The sequence below is a fragment of the Barbus barbus genome, assembly GCF_936440315.1.
Source record: "Barbus barbus genome assembly, chromosome: 40".
Lineage (NCBI taxonomy): Eukaryota > Metazoa > Chordata > Actinopteri > Cypriniformes > Cyprinidae > Barbus > Barbus barbus.
The window spans coordinates 18,721,864-18,744,368 of NC_136718.1; the positions used below are offsets into that span (position 1 = coordinate 18,721,864).

At 34.7% G+C, this 22,505-nt stretch overlaps 2 protein-coding genes across 4 annotated transcripts; one reads left to right on the forward strand and one right to left on the reverse strand.

The window, feature by feature from the left end:
* Positions 1-1,521: 1,521 nt before the first annotated feature.
* LOC306859980 (CD63 antigen-like) lies at positions 1,522-17,601 on the forward strand. 2 transcript variants are annotated; one of them, XM_079401450.1, is made up of 8 exons: positions 1,522-1,854; positions 2,822-2,906; positions 5,857-6,039; positions 7,436-7,510; positions 7,597-7,689; positions 16,342-16,488; positions 16,682-16,765; positions 16,870-17,601. In XM_079401450.1, exons 2-8 carry the CDS (start codon positions 2,841-2,843, stop codon positions 16,933-16,935), a joined length of 714 nt encoding a protein of 237 aa, XP_079257576.1. In that variant the 5' UTR covers positions 1,522-1,854; positions 2,822-2,840; the 3' UTR covers positions 16,936-17,601. The 2 variants fall into 2 exon arrangements, with proteins under 2 accessions (XP_079257576.1, XP_079257577.1); XM_079401451.1 differs by having other exon boundaries at positions 1,777-2,495; positions 16,870-17,301.
* Positions 17,168-22,473, reverse strand: LOC306859979 (LETM1 domain-containing protein 1-like). 2 transcript variants are annotated; one of them, XM_079401449.1, is made up of 9 exons: positions 22,349-22,473; positions 21,896-22,053; positions 21,676-21,791; positions 21,503-21,585; positions 20,388-20,574; positions 20,180-20,281; positions 19,935-20,087; positions 19,745-19,841; positions 17,168-18,643 (listed from the first exon to the last, which is right to left on the reverse strand). In XM_079401449.1, the coding sequence occupies exons 1-9, from the start codon at positions 22,465-22,467 to the stop codon at positions 18,570-18,572; spliced, it is 1,089 nt and encodes a 362-aa protein (XP_079257575.1). In that variant the 5' UTR covers positions 22,468-22,473; the 3' UTR covers positions 17,168-18,569. The 2 variants fall into 2 exon arrangements, with proteins under 2 accessions (XP_079257575.1, XP_079257574.1); XM_079401448.1 differs by having other exon boundaries at positions 21,676-21,812.
* Between the last annotated feature and the right edge of the window lie 32 nt (positions 22,474-22,505).

A 22,505-nucleotide genomic window follows, 5' to 3' on the forward strand; every position in this document is an offset into this window, starting at 1 on the left:
TTCTTAGATTTAAGGAAGGCAATTTGACACTGTTGACCATCAGGTTCTTTTATCTAAACTAGCAAATTAAAATTTTTCGGAAGAGGCTATACTTTGGATAAAATCTTATCTTTTTAATAGAAAACAATGTGTGTGTATTGATGGTACAGCGTCTTCATACTTCGCTTGCCCCAAGGGGGTTCCACAAGGCTCCATCTTGGGACCAATTTTATTTTGACTTTATATTAATGCCTGGAGTATAAGTACCAGGAGTGTAAAGATGTAAATGTTCAGTTGTATGCAGACGATGTAATAATTTTTACCCATGCTAATAACTTTGAAAAAGCTTTGACTACTTTGACTTCTGCTATGACCAATGTTCAGGAATGGCTTACCAAATCAGGTTTATTATTGAACACACAAAAAAACAGTGTATGATGTTTGCAAAACAACCAGTAGAGATGACACATTCTAAGGTATTCCTGAGAGGGGAGGAGCTTGAAATTGTTAAAGAGTTTACATACCTTGGGGTGACTTTAACTTTTAAAAGTCATGCGAAAAGTTGTCTAATATAAAATTAAATCTAAAGAATTTCAAGTACATTAGGCCATTTTTGACAGTCGATGCTGCTAGGTTGTATTTACACTCAATGATCTTTTCTCATATTGACTATGTTTTAATAGTTGGTCATTCATAAGTGACACAACTCTAAAGACAATAGAATCATTGTATAAGAAGGCGATAAAAGTGTTAGATTAAAAAAACTGTAATTTCATCACTGTAACATTTTACAAAAACAATCTATTGAGTTTTGAAAATGTATAAAAATTTTAATTATGCATGTTTTATTTATAAGGTCTTGTATGGGCTTGCTCCCCCTCCGTTAAAAGTATTTATAAAACCGAGGATAGATGCAGTACTGGTACTTGGTCTATTATTAGAGGGGACTGTGAGGTGCCGTATAGGCGAACGTCTTTGGACAGAAAGTATTATCTGTAATAGGGAGTAATTATGGAATAGCCTACCGCAGTCAATAAGACAATGTTCTAATTATCATACCTTTAAAGATCATTTAAAAAAATAGCTTATGACGAATCAGTTGTGTAAACATTTTACTTAGAAATTTTAAAATGTGTTGGGATATTAGTTTTTATGTACTGTTGTATGTGTATTTGAGTTTGTGTTTTTACCTGCCTAGGGACTGCGGATGTAAATTAGCAATGCTGCTATAATCCAGCCTGTTTACATTCTGTATTACTACAAATGTTCATTAACATGCATTGTCCCTATCAAACAAACCAGACTTAATTCTGACACATACTGGTGTAAAAATATGTTGTTTACTGATAATACACTCATCCATATAATAAACTTTAGAAAAACAATATGCTTAGATATATTATTATTCAGCATGTGATGTCAACATGGTGCTCTTAATGTAGAATAAAACAGCTGATAGCCGAATTAAAACCCTTTTTAATTAGTAAAAATACTGAGTGCACCTTTAAAATGATAATTTAACCATTATAAACTATTTGAACTGTTTTGGGCAATTTAATCAGTTGATTGATGATCGAGGAGGTGTTTAACATTTGAGGGAAGAAAATCTGCGTAGATTCTCTTTATGTGTGTGTGCTGCAACCAGATATCAAAAGGATTTTTAAACAAGTGAGCAGTTTTAGCGTAAACCAATGATTTCTGTACTAGGCTCACTGGCTCAGCCTCTTCTGCAGTAAGGGGTGGGGTGCACTTACAAGAAGGGATCCCTTTTACACAGTCGACTTCTCATATCCGCGTGCTGTTGTTTGGACAGATAGCATCCAGTTCCGCACTCTACAGGTTTTCTACACGCTAGACTTGACATTTTGACCAGAGGTAACGTTATTGCGTCTTTATTTCTCACCGATGCTTTTCCTCGACAGGCGCGCCACACTTCTACTTCAACTTTAACGGAAATGTTTCGAGTAACGTCGAGATTGAAGCGAATGTCTCACTTTCTCTTCACTTATAAGTAGTACTCGTTGTCTGTTTTCTTAGGTAATTAACGTTAGTTTAAAATCCTCGAAATTACACGCGTAACCCAGTGAATAGTCACGTTGTTTTCTCTTTCCTTCGCGATTTTCTTGTGTCGTAGTTTGAATTTCAAGTCTTTTCTAAAAGAGCGAGGCCCTAAAAGTCTTCAAAACTTCAGACATTGGTGTTTTTTTTAAACATGCGAAACCTGTGTTTTATCAAATTTAAAATACCATCATGTAAAGCCTTGTAAAGTTAAGGATTTGGGTAAGAATAAGGCGTTTGTATAACACACGAGGACAAAAAGAAGTTAGAGTTGAACGTCGTCATACTCCAAAACTTTATTTACGTTGCATATTTATTATTTATTTACAACTGGCTTAGCGACTCAGTTAAAGATCGTGTAGTCTTTAAAAGCCAATTTGACAGTAAACAGTCACAATTTGTTTAAAACATCAAATTAACTCTGGTGATTATTAGTCTCGTGACTGCAGTCAGATGAGGTAATAACCAGTTTCACCTTTCTCACGGTTTTACTTGTTGTTGTTACTTAACAGTTTTAGCATTTTTTATGCTAAATTTTACCTGATTAATTTACTTTTTGGTCTGGTTAAAGAGAATGAGGACTAATATCATATTAGGCCTTAGTGTCCAAAACCAACATTTTACTAACATTTATTTTGACTATAGTCATTTAGTTCACATCTTTCACACAAATAATTTTACATGATAATAATAATAATAAAAAACGTAGTTAATCTTTTGTTTGTATCTTGAGTTACTGTCCAGTGATATTTTGTCCTGTGTTTTTACCTTAATTTTTCCACAGGATTTAATTGAAAAGCACCATGGCTGTAGAAGGTGGAGCGAAATGCATCAAATACCTGCTCTTTTTTTTTAATTTCATCTTCTGGGTGAGTAACAAATAATACCTGTATTATTTCCCATCACATTTTGCGTTAGTTAAGGCTTGTGTTATAACTGCTGACCCATATTCCTGAATTATAGTTGGCTTATTGTATGTTACCTGGAGACTTTATTGTGAAAAGATTGATATGAAATGCTTTCCTAACCTTCCCTTTTTACTTTTTCTATTTTTTAATTCATGCTGCTTCACGTTGACTTTAGTTTAGTGAGGTGCTTTGAAGTAAAAAGGAGAAGTAAAGTGGACAGTTTTTTTCTTTACTTCTCATATAAATCTTGTGGTATTTCAAGAAAACCCCCCAAAAAAAACCCCTCAGAGTGAAGTTTTGAGTGTTCGTAGTGACACTAACTATGGCACAGTTTTTCCTGTCAAGGAATTGTATTTTCCTGTCAATAAAATCCTCTTTTATTGACTCAGAGTGGAAATCCAAAAACTTTAACAACATTCAGGAATGTGTTTCCTGGTTTTGTCAGCTTACATTTACATTTATGCATTTAGCAGACACTTTTATCCAAAGCGACTTACATTGCATTCATGTTACAGTTTTTACATTTTATCAGCTCTTGCTTTCCCTGGGAATCGAACCCATGACCTTGGCGTTGCTAGCTCCATGCTCTACTATTTAAGCTACAGGAAAGCCTTTCAAAGACCAATCACTCACGAGCACGGGTGTTTACTCAGCAACTGGGCAAACCTTCGCATTACATGCTTAAAGCTAATGAGAATGTTGTGTTGAACTCAATTTAATTTATTTACCCTCCTAACTTGTAGAAAGACTCAACAATTTCAAGGCATACAATTAAAGTGTGCTTAATGCAGAAATGTAGTTTTGTTGTTAACACTTCGCTGTTAGTTGACTTTGGGGATTAAAGAGTTTATGGCTGTCCTTCAGCAGCTCACTGATAATGTAGGCTTCCTTTTAGGTCATGGAAAATAGCACTCACTTTATCCCAGCAAGTTTGATCACACAACACACTGCTTTCTCATGCTTTCATCTTGTGCTGTTGTTGTTATTGTTTGGTGTCTAAGCATTCCCTGGTGTAAATGTGCACACCACACACTCTGTTTAAAGCGTAACCTGAGCATTTAGTGGTGTGTTTTCTGAAAGAAAAAAACATTCTTGCATGTACAGCACTCTATCCTTCAAATTGACAACATAGTTGCTAATGGCCATGTACTTGTATGAGCTGACAGCTTGTTTTTCACATATACTTTGATGGGGATCTACACAAGGCCACAAGCTCATTTTAGCACCTATATCATCTATGCTTCCTGTGATCAGACAAGCGCACTGAAATTAGTTTCTGTTGCGCTGTAAGGATATATTTAATTTCTTAAAGTAGCCTACATTTGAGCTTTATTATGTATATAATTATTGTAAGGAATTATTTAAGTGTCTTGATGTTGCGATTGCAGTGGCCATTTTAAGCACTTTCTGGGATTCACCTCACCTTATTTTTGTTTTAAGTTTTATAGTTAATTTTCTGTTTATTCTAGTGTACCACACAGTACTTGAACGGTTTACTCAGAAACTTGGTGAAAATGACTAATGAAGATTGTAATTATAATTTAAACAAATGATTTGTGGCACAAGAAATATTACTTTAGTTTTGGTATTCCGTGAACATCAAAATAAATGAGAAATGTTTTTAAAATATATTTCCACAATTGCAAAAAAGTGTACAGTTCAGATGGGTTTAAAAACGGTACATGTGTGGAACTAATGTAACTTTCCCAGGGAAATTTCGATGTGTCTGAATATGACATCATAACTGTAATGTTTGAAAACACAAAACAAGGGATCTTGTTTTCTTGTATAAGGGATGTTACGATTTTTAATTTTTTAAAATAATAATGAAAAGTTCAGTTTCTGTTAATTTTAGATTTTTTTTTATTTCACTTTTGGTGCATTTCCTGATACAAACCAAACATTTAGCCATTAACCATTCCAGTGATTTTAAGAATTACAGTTGTGTTTGCTTTGAGGCAACAACATTTTGAACTAAAAAAGAAGAAAAACAAATTCAGGAAAAACTACTGAGCTGTGCTAGGACCTCTTCAGTGAAAGCAAGAGAAATTTAAAAGTTCAGTCTCAGTCATGTGACTGATCTTCCTATCATGTGACTTTCCCCATATCAACGTTAGTCTGTGACTCATTCAGTAAAAAAAGCCAAAGGCCAAACGGAATATGGGCTGATAATAGACAATTAAATACCACTCCTTATTTTGGACAATGTCATGTGTTTCTTTACATAATTATTGGCAATTTCAACGTATATCTTTATTTCACTCATCAGGATTCATCCTCCTGTTGTTTTCTCTTTGTCAGTTTTGTTCAGGTACCCGCTGTTACTTATTACCCTCAAATATTTACAAGGGTGTTGCTTTGTATGTTAGCCAGATCGGTATAGTCATAAAAGTTGATCTGGGTTGTTGACTTGCTGCGAGACGTCCATGCATCCTTCATTTGTACAGCCAACATATACGTATTACTAAACATCCTTTACATGTTGATCAGCTGTGCTGATCAGTCCTACTTTACTTAAGAGACATTTACACAGTACTTTATCTGTGTGATAATAATGGTTTGTAACTAATTTCCTGATTGCTGACAAACTTTACAGAGCATGATGAACAGATATTTCAAGCCATCGCCAATGACAAATTACTGTACTGAAATTTTCAATGACTCGCATAGTTCTAATAACTTACCCGCACCTAGTTACAACTAGCTGTTTATTTTTCTGCATATTGCAATTATGCATAATGTGGTGTTATTATAATAGTAAATAAGTGACTGTTGTAAGTTTAAAAATGTAAGTTATTTGCAGGTTAATGTCAGTTTAACTACAGAATGAGGAATAACTCAATTATTATAGAAGAGTCTTTTAAAGTCACTGTTTTTCCTCTCACTTCCTCTCTCTATCTCTTATCGCTAGCTGTGTGGCCTGGCCTTAATAGTTCTGGGGGTATTGGCTAAAGTTTCTATCAACTCCACGCCCTTCCTCAAAGGATACTTCGAGTCTGCTCTGGTGCTCATAGTGGTGGGAGTCGTCATCTTCTTCATCGCATTCTTTGGCTGCTGTGGTGCCTGGAAAGAGAGTCAGTGCATGATCACAACGGTAAGAATGTGTGATGAAAATGATCATGTTCTAGTGCATATAATGAGATTCAGGGATTCAAGTAAATGTAATTTAATGGGTAGGGTTGTTTCAGCTGTTTGCACTAGGGGCTAAAATTAGTTTGCACCATTTATTTTTAATTCTTCGGTATTAGATCACAAGCTCATTGTAAACAAATGCCTAGTCACCATGTATGACATGACATTTACCTTTATTGGTTACTTTACCAGTAAGAGGCTTTGAAATTCGTAAATAAGAAGTAGTGCTGAAATCCATGCATTTTGCTTTTAATTGTTAGGTTTGTTTTGATTTTATTGTACCCTATGCAGAAGTCAGCTGTTAAAAATTTCAGTTGCTATAATGCACATATATTTATATTTCCAAATTTTTCCAGATTTTAATATATATAAAAAAAAAATGACGACATAAATGGTGATTTTTCCAAGTTGTGCATTAGTGGTATTTATTTTCTAATTTAATTATTTTATTATATGTCATACATTTAAATATGTAAATAGATTAACATTAAAGATTTGGGAAGTGTATGTAAAATTATGAGTATTAATGTAAAAATTATAAATATGATCAAATCTGGCATGTACTGGGGTAGTAGACAATGTTGCAATGTATGTAAGTGCAAGTGTACTTGTGAAAATGAACTGTTGACTGACTGAAATATGAAGTTTATATGTGGGGTTAAGTTTAATGGTGAAGCACACTAATATTCAAGTCCACGCTTACCGGTGAGGAGAGTGTTTAAGGATAGTCTGGGCAAGCTGTGAAACTGACGTCATCAGAGAAGGAATGCCATTCCAGAGTGGAAGCCAATGTTCAGATTTTGATTAAAGATTACCAAGACAAATTTGTATTTTTTTCAGTAGATTAACTTGCATGGATTAATTGTGCACCTCAAGACTAGCAATGTGTGCTAAAAAAGTAAATAATGGACAATATTTAAAGTCTGCATGAAATCAAAATGTACAAGAAAATTGGTACACATTTACACTATTACACTACATCTAGACTTTAATTCCAGTAACTTGCTGCTGATGCATTTGTTTACAGACTATTGTATTGTAAAGCTGCAGCATGTCTTTTTTGACATGGTCAACACATGGCCAACAGGACAAACCAGATTCCTTTTTATACAACACTTAATTTGAAGAATAGATGTGTATCTGCACATTTGACTAAAATGGAAATCAAACAGTTACAATGAACTGGTGCTTCAGAATGTGCCACTTTATGCCTACTCAAATACAGTAGCACAGCACCTACCAGCTCTCAATAAAATCATTAAAATCTTTGAAATGCTATTCTAGTTATGGAATATGAAATGCTATTCCTAGTTATATCACCTTTATCAGTCACATCTCTTTTATTTATTCTCTCCTAGTTTGCTGTTATTCTCTCCCTCATCGTCATCATTGAAATCGGAGCTGCCATCGCTGGATATATATTCCGTAGGAATGTGAGCACTCTTCTCATTAGCGCTTCATTTTTATTAATCTCTTTCCTAGTACCATTTGGGTAATAATAATTTCTCTTTCTCTGCAGCTGAATGATCGGCTGAATGAAGGCTTTCACAGCATGATCGCAGGATACAATGAAACAGAAAACCATGAAGCCATGGATAGCATACAGCAACAGGTTAGTAAACCCATACCTCTTACATTTTGGCTGTGCTGCTTGTCCAAACAAGGCCTGTGAACCTGCTTCGATGACATGATCGTGTCTCAAGAGTTTCTCCCATTTTGTTTGCTCAGTGCCGTCTGTTGACACTAAACTGACATCCTGCTTCCTCTTGTGCTGTTATGTGGCTAAATGTTACTTTAGATATGTGCTTAATTATTTATATATATATATATATATATATATATATATATATATATATATATATATATATATATATATATATATATATATATATATATATATATATATATAGTGCCCTCCAAAAGTATTGGAACAGTAAAGACAAAATTGCTCTGTTGGCTGTGGATTCAAGACATTTACAAATATGATTAAAAGATGAATATGATGCAAAACTACAGAATGTCACGTTTTATTATTGGGTGATTCAACACATAGATGTTTTACCAGCTAAGAAGGTCAGCACTTTTAGAGTTTCATCCCTCTATCTGATGTGAGCATAAGTATTGAGACAAGTATTAAGTGATCAGCTGTGTCCTGTTGCATTAATTCTTCAGATATTAAAAGCAGGGATGTGTCGTATCAGTTATATCCATTACTTCTGTATTCTGAATCTTGCATTCGATGATGACACACAAACCAGGATGAAGATGAGGGAGCTGACTTTGAGAGAAAAGTAAGCAATTTGGATGCTAAAAGAAAAGAGGAAGTCAATTAGAGCTCTAGCAAAAACAAAGGGTATGGAGAAATCAAGAGTTTGGAAAACAGCAGCGACACCAGCAACCAACAACTACCTGATCGGCTGAGAAAACAACAGTAGTTGATGACAGACAAATCATAAAAGCTGTGAAAATTAACCCTAAAAACGTGTCTGTAAAATCACCAACAACTTCCAGTAAGCTGGGATGATGCTCTGACAATCTACTGTCCTCAGGAGACTTTGACACAGAATTACAGATGCTACACAGCAAGATGCAAACCTGACCAGCACCAAAAATAGAAAGGCAAGATTAGAGTTTGCAAAAAAAGCACAAAGGTGAGCCAGAAGAGTTTTGGAACTGTGTTTATGGACCGATGAGACAAAGATGAACCTTTATCTAAGTGATGGGAAAGCAAACGTGTGGAGAAAAAAGGGAACTGCAAATAATCCTAAGCATACAGCCTCATCTGTAAAGCATGGTGGAGGTGGTGTCATGGCATGGGCATGCATGGCTGCTTCTGGAACAGGCCCTCTCAACTTTACTGATGACTTAATATATGATGACAGTAGCAGAATGAATTTGGAAGGGTACAAAACCATCTTGCCTACCAGTATTCAAGAAAATGCCACCAGATTCATTGGGAAGTGCTTCATATTGCATCAGGACAATGACCCAAAACACCCTGCCAGTTCAGTCAAGGAATTTATAAGGGCAAAGAAATGGAAAGTCTTAGATTGCCCAAGTCAATCTCCAGATTTAAATCCGACTGAACATGAATTTCACCAGCTGGAGAGGAGAGTAAAGGCAGAAAATCCCCAAAACAAGCAACAATTGGAATTGGCTGCATTAAAGGCTGGGAAAAGTATTTCAAAGGATGAGACCAAGAGTCTGGTGATGTCTATGGGTCACAGACTCACTGCTGTGATTGTGCGCAAGGGATCTGCAACTAAATAATAGCTTTTAATCTTTTATATCTGCCTTATGTTCAACTGTCTCAATACTTATGCTCACATCAATGAGTGGGATGAACTCTAAAAGTGCTGTTCTTTTTATTTGGTAAAACATGTATGTGTTGAAACGGCTAATAATAAAATGTGACATTCTGTAATTTTGTCTCATATTCATCTTTTAATCATATTTGTAAATGTCTTGACTCCACAGCCACAGAGCAATTTTGTCTTTACTGTTCCAATACTTACGGAGGGCACTGTGTGTGTGTGTGTGTGTATATATATATATATATATATATATATATATATATATATATATATATATACACACACACACACACACACACACACACACACACACACACATATATATATATATATATATATATATATATATATATATATATATATATACAGTGTATATATAGATAGATGGATAGATATATACATATATACACACACACACGTGGCCAGAATTTTTGGTACCTTTGGTAAATATGATCAAAGAAGGCTGTGAAAAAAAAAATGTGCATTGTTAATCCTTTTGATCTTTTATTTAAAAAAATCACAAAAATCTAAGCTTTCATTGGGGAATAAGAATTTAAAATGGAGGAAATATCATTATGAAATGTTTTTTCTCAAATACATGTTGGACACAATTACTGGTACCCCTAAAAATTCTTATGAGTAAAATATATCTGAAATATATTCCCATTAATATTCATTTACATTTATGCATTTAGCAGACGCTTTTATCCAAAGCGACTTACACTGCATTCAAGTTACAGTTTTTACATTTTATCAGCTCTTGCTTTCCCTGGGAATCGAACCCATGACCTTGCGTTGCTAGCACCATGCTCTACTATTTGAGCTACAGGAATATTCACAATTCACAATTTTGAGCTCTCCAGCATGATTATGAACATGAAATTATCCAGCCATGGCTTCCTGTTTCACAGAAATATAAATAGGAGGGAAAGCAAAGCCCAAATTCCAAATTAATCATCCATCACAATGAGAAAAACCAAAGAATATATTTCTGATGTGCAGCAAAAGATAATTGAGTTTCACAAATTAGTGAGGTGGCTTTAAGAAAAGAGCTAGAGCAGTGAAAATTCCTATTTCCACCATCAGGGCAATAATTAAGGCCCCGTTTACACTAGTGCGTTTTTGTTTTGAAACGCATAACTTTTGCTACGGATACGCCTATCGTTTACACTAGGGATGCAATGGTATGAAAATTTCTTATCACGATTATAGTGACCAAAATTATCACGATTATCAGTATTATCACAGTATTGTTAAAATGTGCTGGAGATGTTCAAAAAGTACCGACACACAAATCACTTCAAGTTTTATATTTAAAAAATCAACAAAAAAAATTACTTTTGTTTGCATAATCACTAAAACAATAACGTTACCAATTATGTTCGGATTATAAATGACAACTTGACTGAAAACAGTTTAATAGCATGTTCAAATATCTAATGTAAATGTTCAAATAAAGCTTTGAAAAAGTTTCATAAGGTAAACCTCACATTTCAGCCTTTAAATAAAGAAAAGGGTTAAAGCAAAATGATAATTGATTAATAAATGATTATATGTATTTTATCTGCTCCATAAATAATTCTAGATAACTTTTCTGAATTGTTTGTGTAGAATCCACATAAGTTCCGTGGACAAAGCAAGATTACGATTAAAAACACTTCCTTTATGTATTACATGGAGTGAAGATGAAAACAAAATGCCATCGAATCGTTTCTGAAGACAGTTTGAACCTTCAGAGGTACATTTATATAATTCATTAATTAACATATTCATTTCTATAATTCCCGTAGCACTTCTTTTAAAACCTCCCAGCTTTTCTGCCCTATTTTCACTCAAAACGAAACTACTCTGCATGCTGTGCGCACGTGAGACTATTACTTAAATCTGTGCTTTGTACTGAACAGTATTTATTTATTGTGAGTTGTTCAAATCACGGTAATCGAATACGGTTTTAATGATAATTAAAATATGAAACGGTAATACTAACCATGGGGAATTATATCATGATTTATCGTTTAAACTATTAATTAAACTATAAATTAAAATGATAATAAACAAATATATATTATAAAAATAGACAGAGAAACAATAAATGCATTAAACTATACATTACAATTATAGCAAATGAATAAATCATATAAATGAAAAACTTCAAATAATGAATAAAACACAAATATAACAAATGTGTTAAATTATAAATTAAAATGCCCCATCGGGACAAGGCCACGGGAATCAGATAAGCCGTTTGCACAATCTGACATGGCTGGGGTTGGAATTGAACTGAGGATTTCGTCTGGCCAGAGGAGAACTGGCCCCCCAATTGAGCCTGGTTTCTCCCAGTACAAGGTTTTTTCTCCATTCTGTCACTCACTAAAAAGCATGTCTAATAGCGCCTGATTACTCAACTAAGTTATCTTTTGCGCTGCTGTCAAAACACACAAGGTTTACATATAGACTCAGTTGGTTATGTCTAAAATGAAAGTAAACAGTTGAGAGAAAAATGGATGCATGCCTGTTAGATGCGCGCAGGTCTTAAAGGGACAGTACTAAACATGCTGCCCCACTTTCATTAAAGGGATAGTTCACCCTGAAATTTAATTTGTCATTATTTACTCCCATGTTGTCCAAAACCTGTATTAATTTCTTTCTTGTGCTGAACACAAAACAAGATATTTTAAAGAACGTGGGTAACCAAACAGTTGCTGGTTCACATTGAATTTGATAGCAAGAAATAAAAACTATGGAAGTCACTGTGGACAAGCAACTGTTTGGTTATCCACATTCTTCAAAATAGCATTTATGTTCAGCAGAAGAAAGAAACTCATTCAGGTTTAAAACTAGGGATGCATCGATCCCATACTCAGGATCGGTATCGATACCGATGATTTTCTGTGGATCGGGTATCGATCAGACTAGACCGATCCAAATCCGATATTGTCCGTATACTATTCTGTGTTATTGTTGAGCCCCACGAAAGGCACAAAAACATTATAAAGCACCATAAAGTTTTCGTGCACTATATTTCAAGTGTTCTGAAGCTGTTCCATAGTTTAATCTGAGATACAGATGAATATTTAAGTCTTTAAATTCAACTTCAGGTAAACTCTTCTCTCCGCCGCGGCTGTCTGTCATCCTCCATTCAGCAATCAAACTGCGTGTCGCATTCGGTTACTACAGTCAAACTATCTTCACGAGCACACAGTTACTGAGGTTTAAAACTGTTAAAAGAAAAGGATTAATAAACGTAGGCATAGATTTAATACACTATGCATCAATATCTCTTCCCTTTGTACTTTGTCCCTTTGCGCGCTGTGACTCCGTGTCGCTTCAAGCGCATCATTCTGCGCACGAAATGTGCATAAAAGCTTTCTGCTGCTCTATATTGGAGCCTTACTTATTATAATACTTTTGCGCAATGAAAGATTATTAACAGTCTTTCTTGTTCTGTCCTATCTATCATATGTTGCTGCCTTCATTACTGTGCTATAGATTTAAAAGAAATGTCTTTTAATTTTATAGTAGCCTATATATTTATATATAAATGTATTTGCTTGTTTTTTCATGAATGTATTTTACAACATTTCAAAGAGCAATGTGTATAATTTCACCAGATTTAGTCCTACACTTATTCACTTTTAATTGTAAATAAAAATGTTTCACTAGGTTTTATAAAATTATTGTGCACCCATGATTTTTCTAGAGTATCTTTTACTGTATTATAAACCAAGTTTATAATAGTATTTTTTATCATAGATTATGATTATATATTTTTTCATTTGTTATTTTTCATTAAAATGACGTTATCTATATGTAGTAGATTGTGTTTAACACACAAAAGAGTGACACACACAGACACACAGAAGAATAGAAATTCTACATCGATAAAAAAAAAAACTGCGCTGTATCGGATTGGATCGGTATCGGCATAATTTTCAGGATCGGATCGGTTCGGAAAAAATGGTTTTGTTTTACTTGTATATTCACTTGTATAAATGGGTTTGTTTTACTTGTATATTATGTGTATTTGTAATGTGTATCTTTGTTCTTATTTTTAATAACAAAGATTTTTATCTTCGCCCACTTTGGCCTAAATATCCACCATTCTTTTTTTATATTTGTAACCTTGAAAGGCTTTTTTTTTTATAATAGGGAAATTATTTTGTCTGTACTGCTCAGACAAAATAGTAAAACCAACATGACAAAGAATCGTGATATTTCAAAAAAAAAATTGTGATATGATATTTTTGCCATATCGCCCACCCCTATTAAAAGCGCTATATAAATAAAGGTGACTTGACGATCGTCAAACCGGTAATTGTTACATCCCTAGTTTACACTACTCTGGCATTTTCAAGGTCGAAAACGGAGACTTTTGAAAACGCTGCAGACCCTATTTTAGTTTGAAAACTCTGGGGTTGCGTTCAGTGTAAATAGACCAAAACGGAGACTTTTGAAAACGATGGCGTGGCTACTCACATTCAGCATGCTCGTTATTGTACCCATTGATACGTATGGGTAAATTCCCCATTCGACCGCTCCAAGCACACTGATGCGTTCGCAATCTATATAATAGGGATTCTACCTATACATATCTATGGTTGTACCTGCATAAATGGTCATGTGACATCCTCCGTTCAGCATTCAAACTGTGTCCCGTTCGGTGAAGACAGTCAAGACGATGAAACTCTATCCAAGAGCGCTCAATAACTGAGAGTTAAAACTGTTAAACGAAAAGGATCAATAAACTATGCACAGATTTAATAAGCTACGCACCAATATCTCTTTCCTTTGTGCTTCGAACTTCTCTATGCGGAGCTGCGCGCTGTGACTCCGTGCTGCTTCAAGCGCATCATTCTGCGCATGGGAAGTGCATAAATGCGCTGCATTTTATTAATTATCAGCTCATTTCAAGATCAAAGACCGCAATAGGAGAGCACGTGGCATCAGCACTGGAAAGATAAGTTTGTCTTATACTTTTAATGAAGAGTATTGTGTTGATCGTCTGCGTCTTACTTTCAGTTTCATTCATGGCAGTTTGCATGTCTGCTTGCTGAAGAGATACTCAGCTACTCGTCCGCGGCGATGCGTATTGCATTAGCGCTGTCATCTCAATGTCATATAGCCTACACTGTAAAAAGTGACAAGCTGACTTAACTTATTTTTTTTTATTATTATTCACTTAAAAAATTTTAAGGCAACGGGTTTCCTAAACTTTTTTAAGACTCTTCAAGGATCACAGCTGGAGAATTGCAGAAAAGAGTTTCGGGGTCAGAAAACCTTAGAAATATTATCAAACTGCACCTACATCACCACATGTTGTTTGGGAGGGCTTCAAGAAAAAAATTAAGAAAAGAAAATGCTTTCATCAAAAAAGCAATCTCCAGCATATTCAGTTATCAGACATGACTGGAACTTCAAATGGGACTGGCTTCTTTTGTCAGATGAAACTAAATAATGAGCTTTTTAGCTGGAAACACTGAAGATGGGTTTGGTGAACACCGGCATAAAAAGTACCCCATGTGCACAAATATACTGCTGTATTTTTAATGTTGTGGGCCTATGTTTCTGCTGGAGGTCCTGGACATTTTGTTTAGACATATGGCATCATGGATTCTATCAAATACCAACAGATAAAAAATCAATAAGTGACTGACTCTGTTAGAAATCTTATTCTTGTTTGGATTATTGTCCAGTTGGAAGATCCAAACAAGAATAAGAGTTCTAACAGAGTCAGTCACTTATTGATTTTTTTATCTGTTGGTATTTGAACAAACCTCAAAAACAACACAAAAATGGTTCACTGAGCACAAAACCAAGCTTCTGCTATGGCCATTCCAGTCCTCTGACCTGAACCCTGTAGAAAATGAGTGGGGTGAACTGAAGAGAAGCAGCACCGTCATGGAGCTGTGACTCTGAAGGGTCTGGAGTGATTCTGGATGAAGGAATGGTCTCTGATCTCTTGTCAGGTGTTCTCTAACCTCATCAGGCATTAGGAGAAAATTTAGAGCTGTTAAACTGGCAGATGGAGGTTTCAAAAAGTATTGAATAAAACGGTGCTGTTAATTGTGTCCAATGTGTATTAGAGAAAAACATTTCATAATGATATATCCCCCCCCATTTTATATTCTTATTCTCCAATGAATCTTCATTTTTGTGATTTTTTTTTTTTTTTTAATAATAGATAATATCCATTTCCACAGCCGTCTTTGATTATATTTACCAAGGGTACCAACAATTCTGACCACGTGTGTATATATTAGGGCTGGGCAAGATAACGCGTTAACGCATTAATTAATGCTTACAATTACAGCAAGCCTAAATGCCGACAGCAGGCCTAAAGACTGCTGCTGTGCTCATATGAACGCTCCCAATAAAATTATTTAGGCTAAGCATCAACATTCACAAACCACTGTTCACTGTTATTTTAACAGACAAGTAAGCATGGGCTGCTACGTGCATGGTTTTGTATGGCAGAATACGTTCTGGGGCTCCCTTTAATATCGCTTAAAATCTGACATCTCAGTTCATTGAGATCTCATAAAGCTCTGTTATAACACAATGAATATATGCACAATGAATCCACACTTTGTGTGTTATAATGAGAGGATTTGTGAGCGCACAGTTTTCAGCACTGCACAAGAACTTTTGAGCGGTGAGTGGATTACTTAAACACCTTTGATTGGCCATTGCGTTCCTGAAATCAACAGATATGTCTGTGATTGTCTACATTGCTCAACGCGGCAAACACGTGTTATAAATAAAAACTGCCTATGCTTGCGCAAGTTAATCATTTTTATGTTATATTAGTTGTTTTTGTGCAATAGATGAATAACTATTTATGTTTTTGTATATTTAGTTTAGATTTTTTTCGCCCATTTATTGTATTATATATTGATATATATATATAATTACAATAAGCTAAATATGAATTTGAAATATCTTTCTTCTAGTTGAAGTGCTGTGGAGGAAACTCCTCTGACGATTGGTCGAAAGCGAAATTCATCCCTTCCAATTCAGTCCCAGACACCTGCTGTAAAAATATCACTAAGACATGTGGTAATGGAGCTATCCATGATGCCAACAAAATCTACACACAGGTAAGACACTGTCACTTCTGCAAGCTGTCTCTTCTGTATTATGGCATTTTTACAAAGAAAGTCCTCATAGCTAAAAATCTAATTTAGTGTTTAAATTTACTTTTTTAAATAACATATTGTTTATTGGACAGAATATGTGGGATGAACACTTTTTTGTGTTTGATTTGGTTTTGTTTTTGTGTTTGTTTGACAGGGATGTCAGCCCATTCTGGACAAACTTCTAAAGGAAAATGTCCTGTGGATCATCGTGGCAGCTCTGGTCATTGCATTTGTGCAGGTAAGAACTGCAAGATTGGTTTTCCTATTATATGCACATCAAAACATCAATGCAAACTCCCCTTCTTCATACACTAACCAATAAAATTGTTTGGCTTTTTGTAGATCACAGGCATTGTGTTGTCCTGCATTCTCATGCGAGCCATCCGCAGCGGCTATGAGGTCATGTGATCATGTAGTTACAGCACTTCATCCATATCAGCACATCACTTAAAGCTCTTAGAGACTGTTCAGGTGTTTTTAAAACTATTATTCTATTATAAACTATTTTCCCCCTTGCTGTGTAAGTTGACAGTACTCATTTTCTTTGAGAATTAAAAATCTATGACTTCTGTGCTTCTGTGAATAATCCAGTAGATTAGTCTCCTGTTAAGTCTCTGATTTATACTTTAGACATTGTTTTAAACTTGATCTTTATTGCAGTGACATTCCTTTGGGTTACAGGACAACAATCAGTTAATTACTGATATGACAAATTTGATACATTTATAAAACATTTGTGTTGAAATAAGGAATAAAATGTTCCGAACAAGCTTGTCCTTGTCTTAAATATAATGAACTTAAATATTATTTATTTACGTTTACTACTGTGTTGTTGGTGAATCAGTGTTACCTTAATGAGGGATGCGAAACAGAGATAAAGTTCGAAGTCTTTTAATAGAAGTTCCGATCTTTTCATACTACATTAACTATGTACTTTAACACCGAACCAAACAGCATTGCCTCTTTATACAAAAACTAAATAATGCAACACATTTGGCAACATATAAAGATAACGGCATGAACTGCACCTCATTTGTACCTGTGTTCTTAAGTAAAAGGCACCTGTTAAAAGGCTGAATAAGAAGATCAAGTTATTTCAGAACTTGTCAAGACTCCTTTAGCATAACATAAATGCCATGATCAAATAGCCCAGTGCTCACAGCAAACAGCTTCTTATTGGATAGGACAGGAATATGGTGCCATATTGTTTATGTAGTCTTTAGAACTCAAAAATAAATAAATGCAATTAAAATAAGTATATGCAGCATTATAGAACATAGCTTAATAATATATTAAGGAATACACTTTATCTCCAGTATTTTTAAAGGCTGTAAACCTCTTTTCAGTTCTCACATCAAATTTAAAACATAAAAATGGGTTTTTATAGTAAAACATGTTAAACCCGAGAGAGACACTAGAAAAATGAATGTAATAGGTGATGCTTGTCAGTGCAGGTTTTAAACAAAGGTACAAAATGGCTCAAAATGCAATTCACAAATGACTGTGCATGAACAACTTGTTAGTAGAATAAATATTCAGAATGAAAGTGTTTCAATATAAGACCAATGACCTTTAGTTCCAAATGGATGCATTTGGCTTATGTTCAGTGTGCTTTTTGTCTCCGATGTGGTTAGAACATCTCCCAGTCTAAATGTACATCATTAATTACACACCCTGTCTATATGGGGGAAAAAAAGTAATGAAATTATTAGACAAATTCCAGAATCCCGATGACATCTTTCAATGACCATGTCCCTCCTATCTGTTCCTAACTGAAGTAAACAAAATTGGATACATCTCCAAGAAACACATTTAAAGCATGTCACCCCTTTTAAAGAATAATTCCTAAAACCTAAAAAAAATCCCTTCATTATAAAAGTAACGTGCGACTAAGCCAAAAGACTCATGGTAAAAAAGCTTGTTGCGCTGTTTGGATTTGCATACACGAGTCTGTTTGTTCCCACTGTGTTTTGGCCTTGGGTGTGGTGGTGGATGATCAGTGATGGGTGTTAAGAAGAGAAGTCATCTACTTCCTCCAGAGGTCAGTGACGTGGGTGTTTAGGGAAGTTTACAGTTAGCAGTACCATACAGTGCAGATAGAGGGAGGTCTCGGACTCTGGTCAAACAGGAAAGAAATGGAATACCACAATGAATGTGCAACACAGTAACTGTCAAGTCAGTTTCAAAAGCACAACAGTGGTCTCTTCTGTGCTATTTGTTCATGCTATTTAACAAAAACCACTACAGACCAATTAAGAAACATTTAGTGGATTTTAAAAGAAAACTTTAGAGCACATCTATGCTCAAATACTGAATACTGTGCAGTACACAATATACTTCAAAGTATTGTGACTGTAATGATTAATATAAACATGCTACACTGTTATCCCATGTTTTCATCTAGTATTGTAAAAAGTACTTTTTGGCAGTTAAATGAAAACTAGAGTTTAAAAGTAATTTTGGTTCATTCATGACACTGCGCTGCATTATGGGATACAGTATCCTGGGCAATGCACTTTTTGACATTTTGTATTGTCTACAGCGAATTTGCATTGAGAAATGTTGCAAATGAGATGTTATGTTTAAATATGCAAATAAGGCATTATCTAATTAAATGTGCACTAATTTGCATGCATTTCTAGAACAGAAATCTGAACCCTGGTAAAGCCAGGTTAAAAATTCTTATTTCACATTAAATGTAAATGTTTTTCACGGAGGGGATTTTGGACATCTGTTTTTATCACTCTATAAATCTACAAAATACTGTCAGCAGCCAGGAAATGTTTTTAGACAAATAATATACTGTAAAAAAAAAAAACTTCAGAATATAGATAGCAAAAAAACTGTAAAGTTTAGTGTATGTAAGTTCTATTGAGGTACTATTTCTGAAAGAAAAAAAAAAGTTAAGAAATTAGCCTTTAAAAGATACGCTTTGTAATTGAAATAAACATACTGTACAATACAATAAGGTAGAAAAACAGTTGGGAAAATAATGTCCGGCTAAATAACCTTTTACATTTACGTGACAGCTGTTACCTGTTTTGTTATTTTGTCACTTACAAATTACTATTACATACAATAATTCCTGCTCTAAAGACAAGAATGGCTCAGAGTAAAATGTCCAGGTTTTCATCTAGTAATTATGACCTGGCATAAATGCACCATAAAAGTAGCATGCTAGTGCGCTAACATAGCCTTGATCTTATGGCTTGTGTACCTTTGAGGTGTGCTGAGAACTGCAACCACTGTGTGAGCCATTCCCGGCACTGCCCTGGACTCAGGCGGTCTGGATTCAGCCCTCTCACGTAACATGCCTAGCAGATGCAAAGTAAAAATATTCTTCAAAAATCACAAAATAAAGGCTTGCTAACAGAATGTAATAGGCAAAATAAGGAGTGATCTCTGACCTCTCTGAGTTCTGCGTCGTTTAGCTGATGTAAGCCTAATCGAACAATGGCACGGTCAAGCTGCATGAGTTCTAAGGCATGGCTGTTCAAGCGACGACCAATCCAGAAGCCTGGGAGACGGGGCGTCAGAAAGAGCAAAGCACAAAGGTGTCTCTGCAAATACATTTTAAGCAAGACTAAGACTAAAGACTAAGTACATTTAAAGTGAAGTTCATTGTTAAACTACCCAATTATCTGCAGCTCACCATCTGATCTGCATACATTTTCTTGATACCCAAGGGAGGTCCAGAGAACAAAGTTCTCACTGCATGGACATCAGACACCACAGGATGGACTCCACTTCGGACCTGCAGACACACATTTATAATTATTAAAAAGTTAAAATCTGAATAGAATAACTAACAAAGGCTATGATTTTACACATATGTAAAATAATGAATTAGCTCAGGCTACCTTACTGCAGAGCTCTGTAAGGCGGCTTTTGAGTCGGCTGTCTTGGACCGATGTTGAGGTTCTCTCCATCCCTTTGACTACAGCCCAGTAGTGCTGGGCTCTCTGGGTATGATACACCCCCTGAAACTCCACCAACTGCTGTGGGGTCCAGAAGTGCCGGATCAGAACCTGGCGTGGATAGAGGTACCTAGAGGATGATGCAGGCATGTGATCAGCTAAGTACAATAAAGAGGAAAAACACCCCTTACCCCATTTAATAATAATAATAACAAACTAAATTTTTTTATTTACATTTAAAATATAATGCTGTAAAATAAAAAGCTTGTACATACATATATATATATATATATATATATTAAACTATTAATGAACACAGTATTGTGAAAATTAAAATCAATAAAGAAATATTACTATGAAATTAATACTATTTTACTGTAAAATAAATCATATTTAATAACAGATTTAAGATTAATTTATTGTTTTAAATTAGATGTTTACAATTTTTATTAATTTAATAATTTTAAATTTTAATTTAATTAATCATTTTAAACATCTAATTTAAAACAATAAATTAATCTTAAATCATAAAAAATGCTAAAATTGCAACAACACTATTATACTGCAAAATAAAAAAAGTATTAATAATAACAAACTATTATTGTTATTAAAATAGTTTACTTTTATTTAAATATTTAGTTTACAATTTAACAATTAAATAAACATTTTTGCAAAATGTTATTGTAATATAGCTTTGTATTAATAATAATTATTATTTTTAATAATACCTAGCTATACTACAATAATAATTATTATTATTATCATTATTACTTTGCTATATTACAATAATAATAATAATACATGTATTATTATTACTTTAAAATGCATAAATTTTTCACTCTGATTGACAATTCATACATCTCAGGTCAGAAATTTTTATAAATATAGGAAAATCACATCCTTGAGGGTGGAAGTATCATTGGATCAATTAATGGAAGAGTAACAGATAGTAAGGGAGACATTCGATATTCAATCAGTTTCAAAGATGCAAAAATACTTCATAACTGCTAAAAGACAAAACACTGAATAATCAGCAGGGTAAGACCCTAAATACTCACATAAGGATGAAGACCACATAGTTGGCAAAAGGAGGTATTGATAAGATGACCAATGGAATGGCTTTGATTAAGTCCCTGCGGACCTGAAAACAACACACAAAAATTATAACAATTTAATACAACTTATAACAGCAATATATCCCATAAATGTCTGCTTCAGTTCTTTGACTCACCTGCCTGATTTTCTCCATATCACGGTAAGGCAAATTCTGGTGCTCTGTTCTTTCACTGAGCATGCAGGCTACGATTCTTCTCACTTCTTTACCATCTTGAAACAGGAGCCGGAAACCTTTATAGAAAATCATAAAACCTATCATAACATATTTGGTAGTGATGGTTTGAGGATAAAAAAAAAATCAGTAATCATTTTAAAGATTTATTATTCACTCTGACCTCTCATAAAAGTGTTATAAAGAGCGTAAAATCGTGGAAAGCGACGTTGCAGGAATCTCTCATATTTCTCATTGGCCCATTTCATACCGGAAACAACGCTTCGACCGATCCCATGTCTGGCTTGTGAAGGAGAGTAGTGTCTAACAAACCACAAACTACTACACACACACACACACACACACACACACATAAATAAATAAATAAATAAAGATGTTGTATGATGTCGCAGGGCACTATTTCCTGACCCAATGCAATATTTTTCTCTGGCCAACAAATGAAAGGAGGATAGACAATGAGAAATATTTCTCTTAGCCCCATTTGTGTTATTTATGATGAAACGTCATTATCAATATCATTTCATAACGAGTCTATATGCAAAAAACATCTAGCTGTGTGGTACGAAAACCACCACCTACATTTGATCGATCATTCTGAACTTGTTATAAATAGTACCTGGATTTTGTGGAAGCCAGTCTAGGTGTGCAGAGACTTGCTTTGACCCCGACAGGTCGTTTTCCGTACAGTAAGATCAACGAAGCCCCGCGGCATACCCCTCTACAGGACAGCGCCATCTTGGACTGAGCAGCTGACAGTTCTGCGTGGGCGTGTC

Excerpts from the sequence above, each read along its gene's own strand:
- LOC306859980 (XM_079401450.1), top strand. The coding sequence starts at position 2,841 with ATGGCTGTAGAAGGTGGAGCGAAATGCATCAAATACCTGCTCTTTTTT. Across the intron at positions 16,489-16,681 it reads CCAACAAAATCTACACACAG|GGATGTCAGCCCATTCTGGA; the intron begins GTAAGACACTGT and ends TTTGTTTGACAG. Across the intron at positions 16,766-16,869 it reads TGGTCATTGCATTTGTGCAG|ATCACAGGCATTGTGTTGTC; the intron begins GTAAGAACTGCA and ends GGCTTTTTGTAG.
- LOC306859979 (XM_079401448.1), bottom strand. The coding sequence starts at position 22,467 with ATGGCGCTGTCCTGTAGAGGGGTATGCCGCGGGGCTTCGTTGATCTTA. Across the intron at positions 21,586-21,675 it reads ATATGGAGAAAATCAGGCAG|GTCCGCAGGGACTTAATCAA; the intron begins GTGAGTCAAAGA and ends TGTTGTTTTCAG. Across the intron at positions 20,575-21,502 it reads TATGTGGTCTTCATCCTTAT|GTACCTCTATCCACGCCAGG; the intron begins GTGAGTATTTAG and ends ATCATCCTCTAG.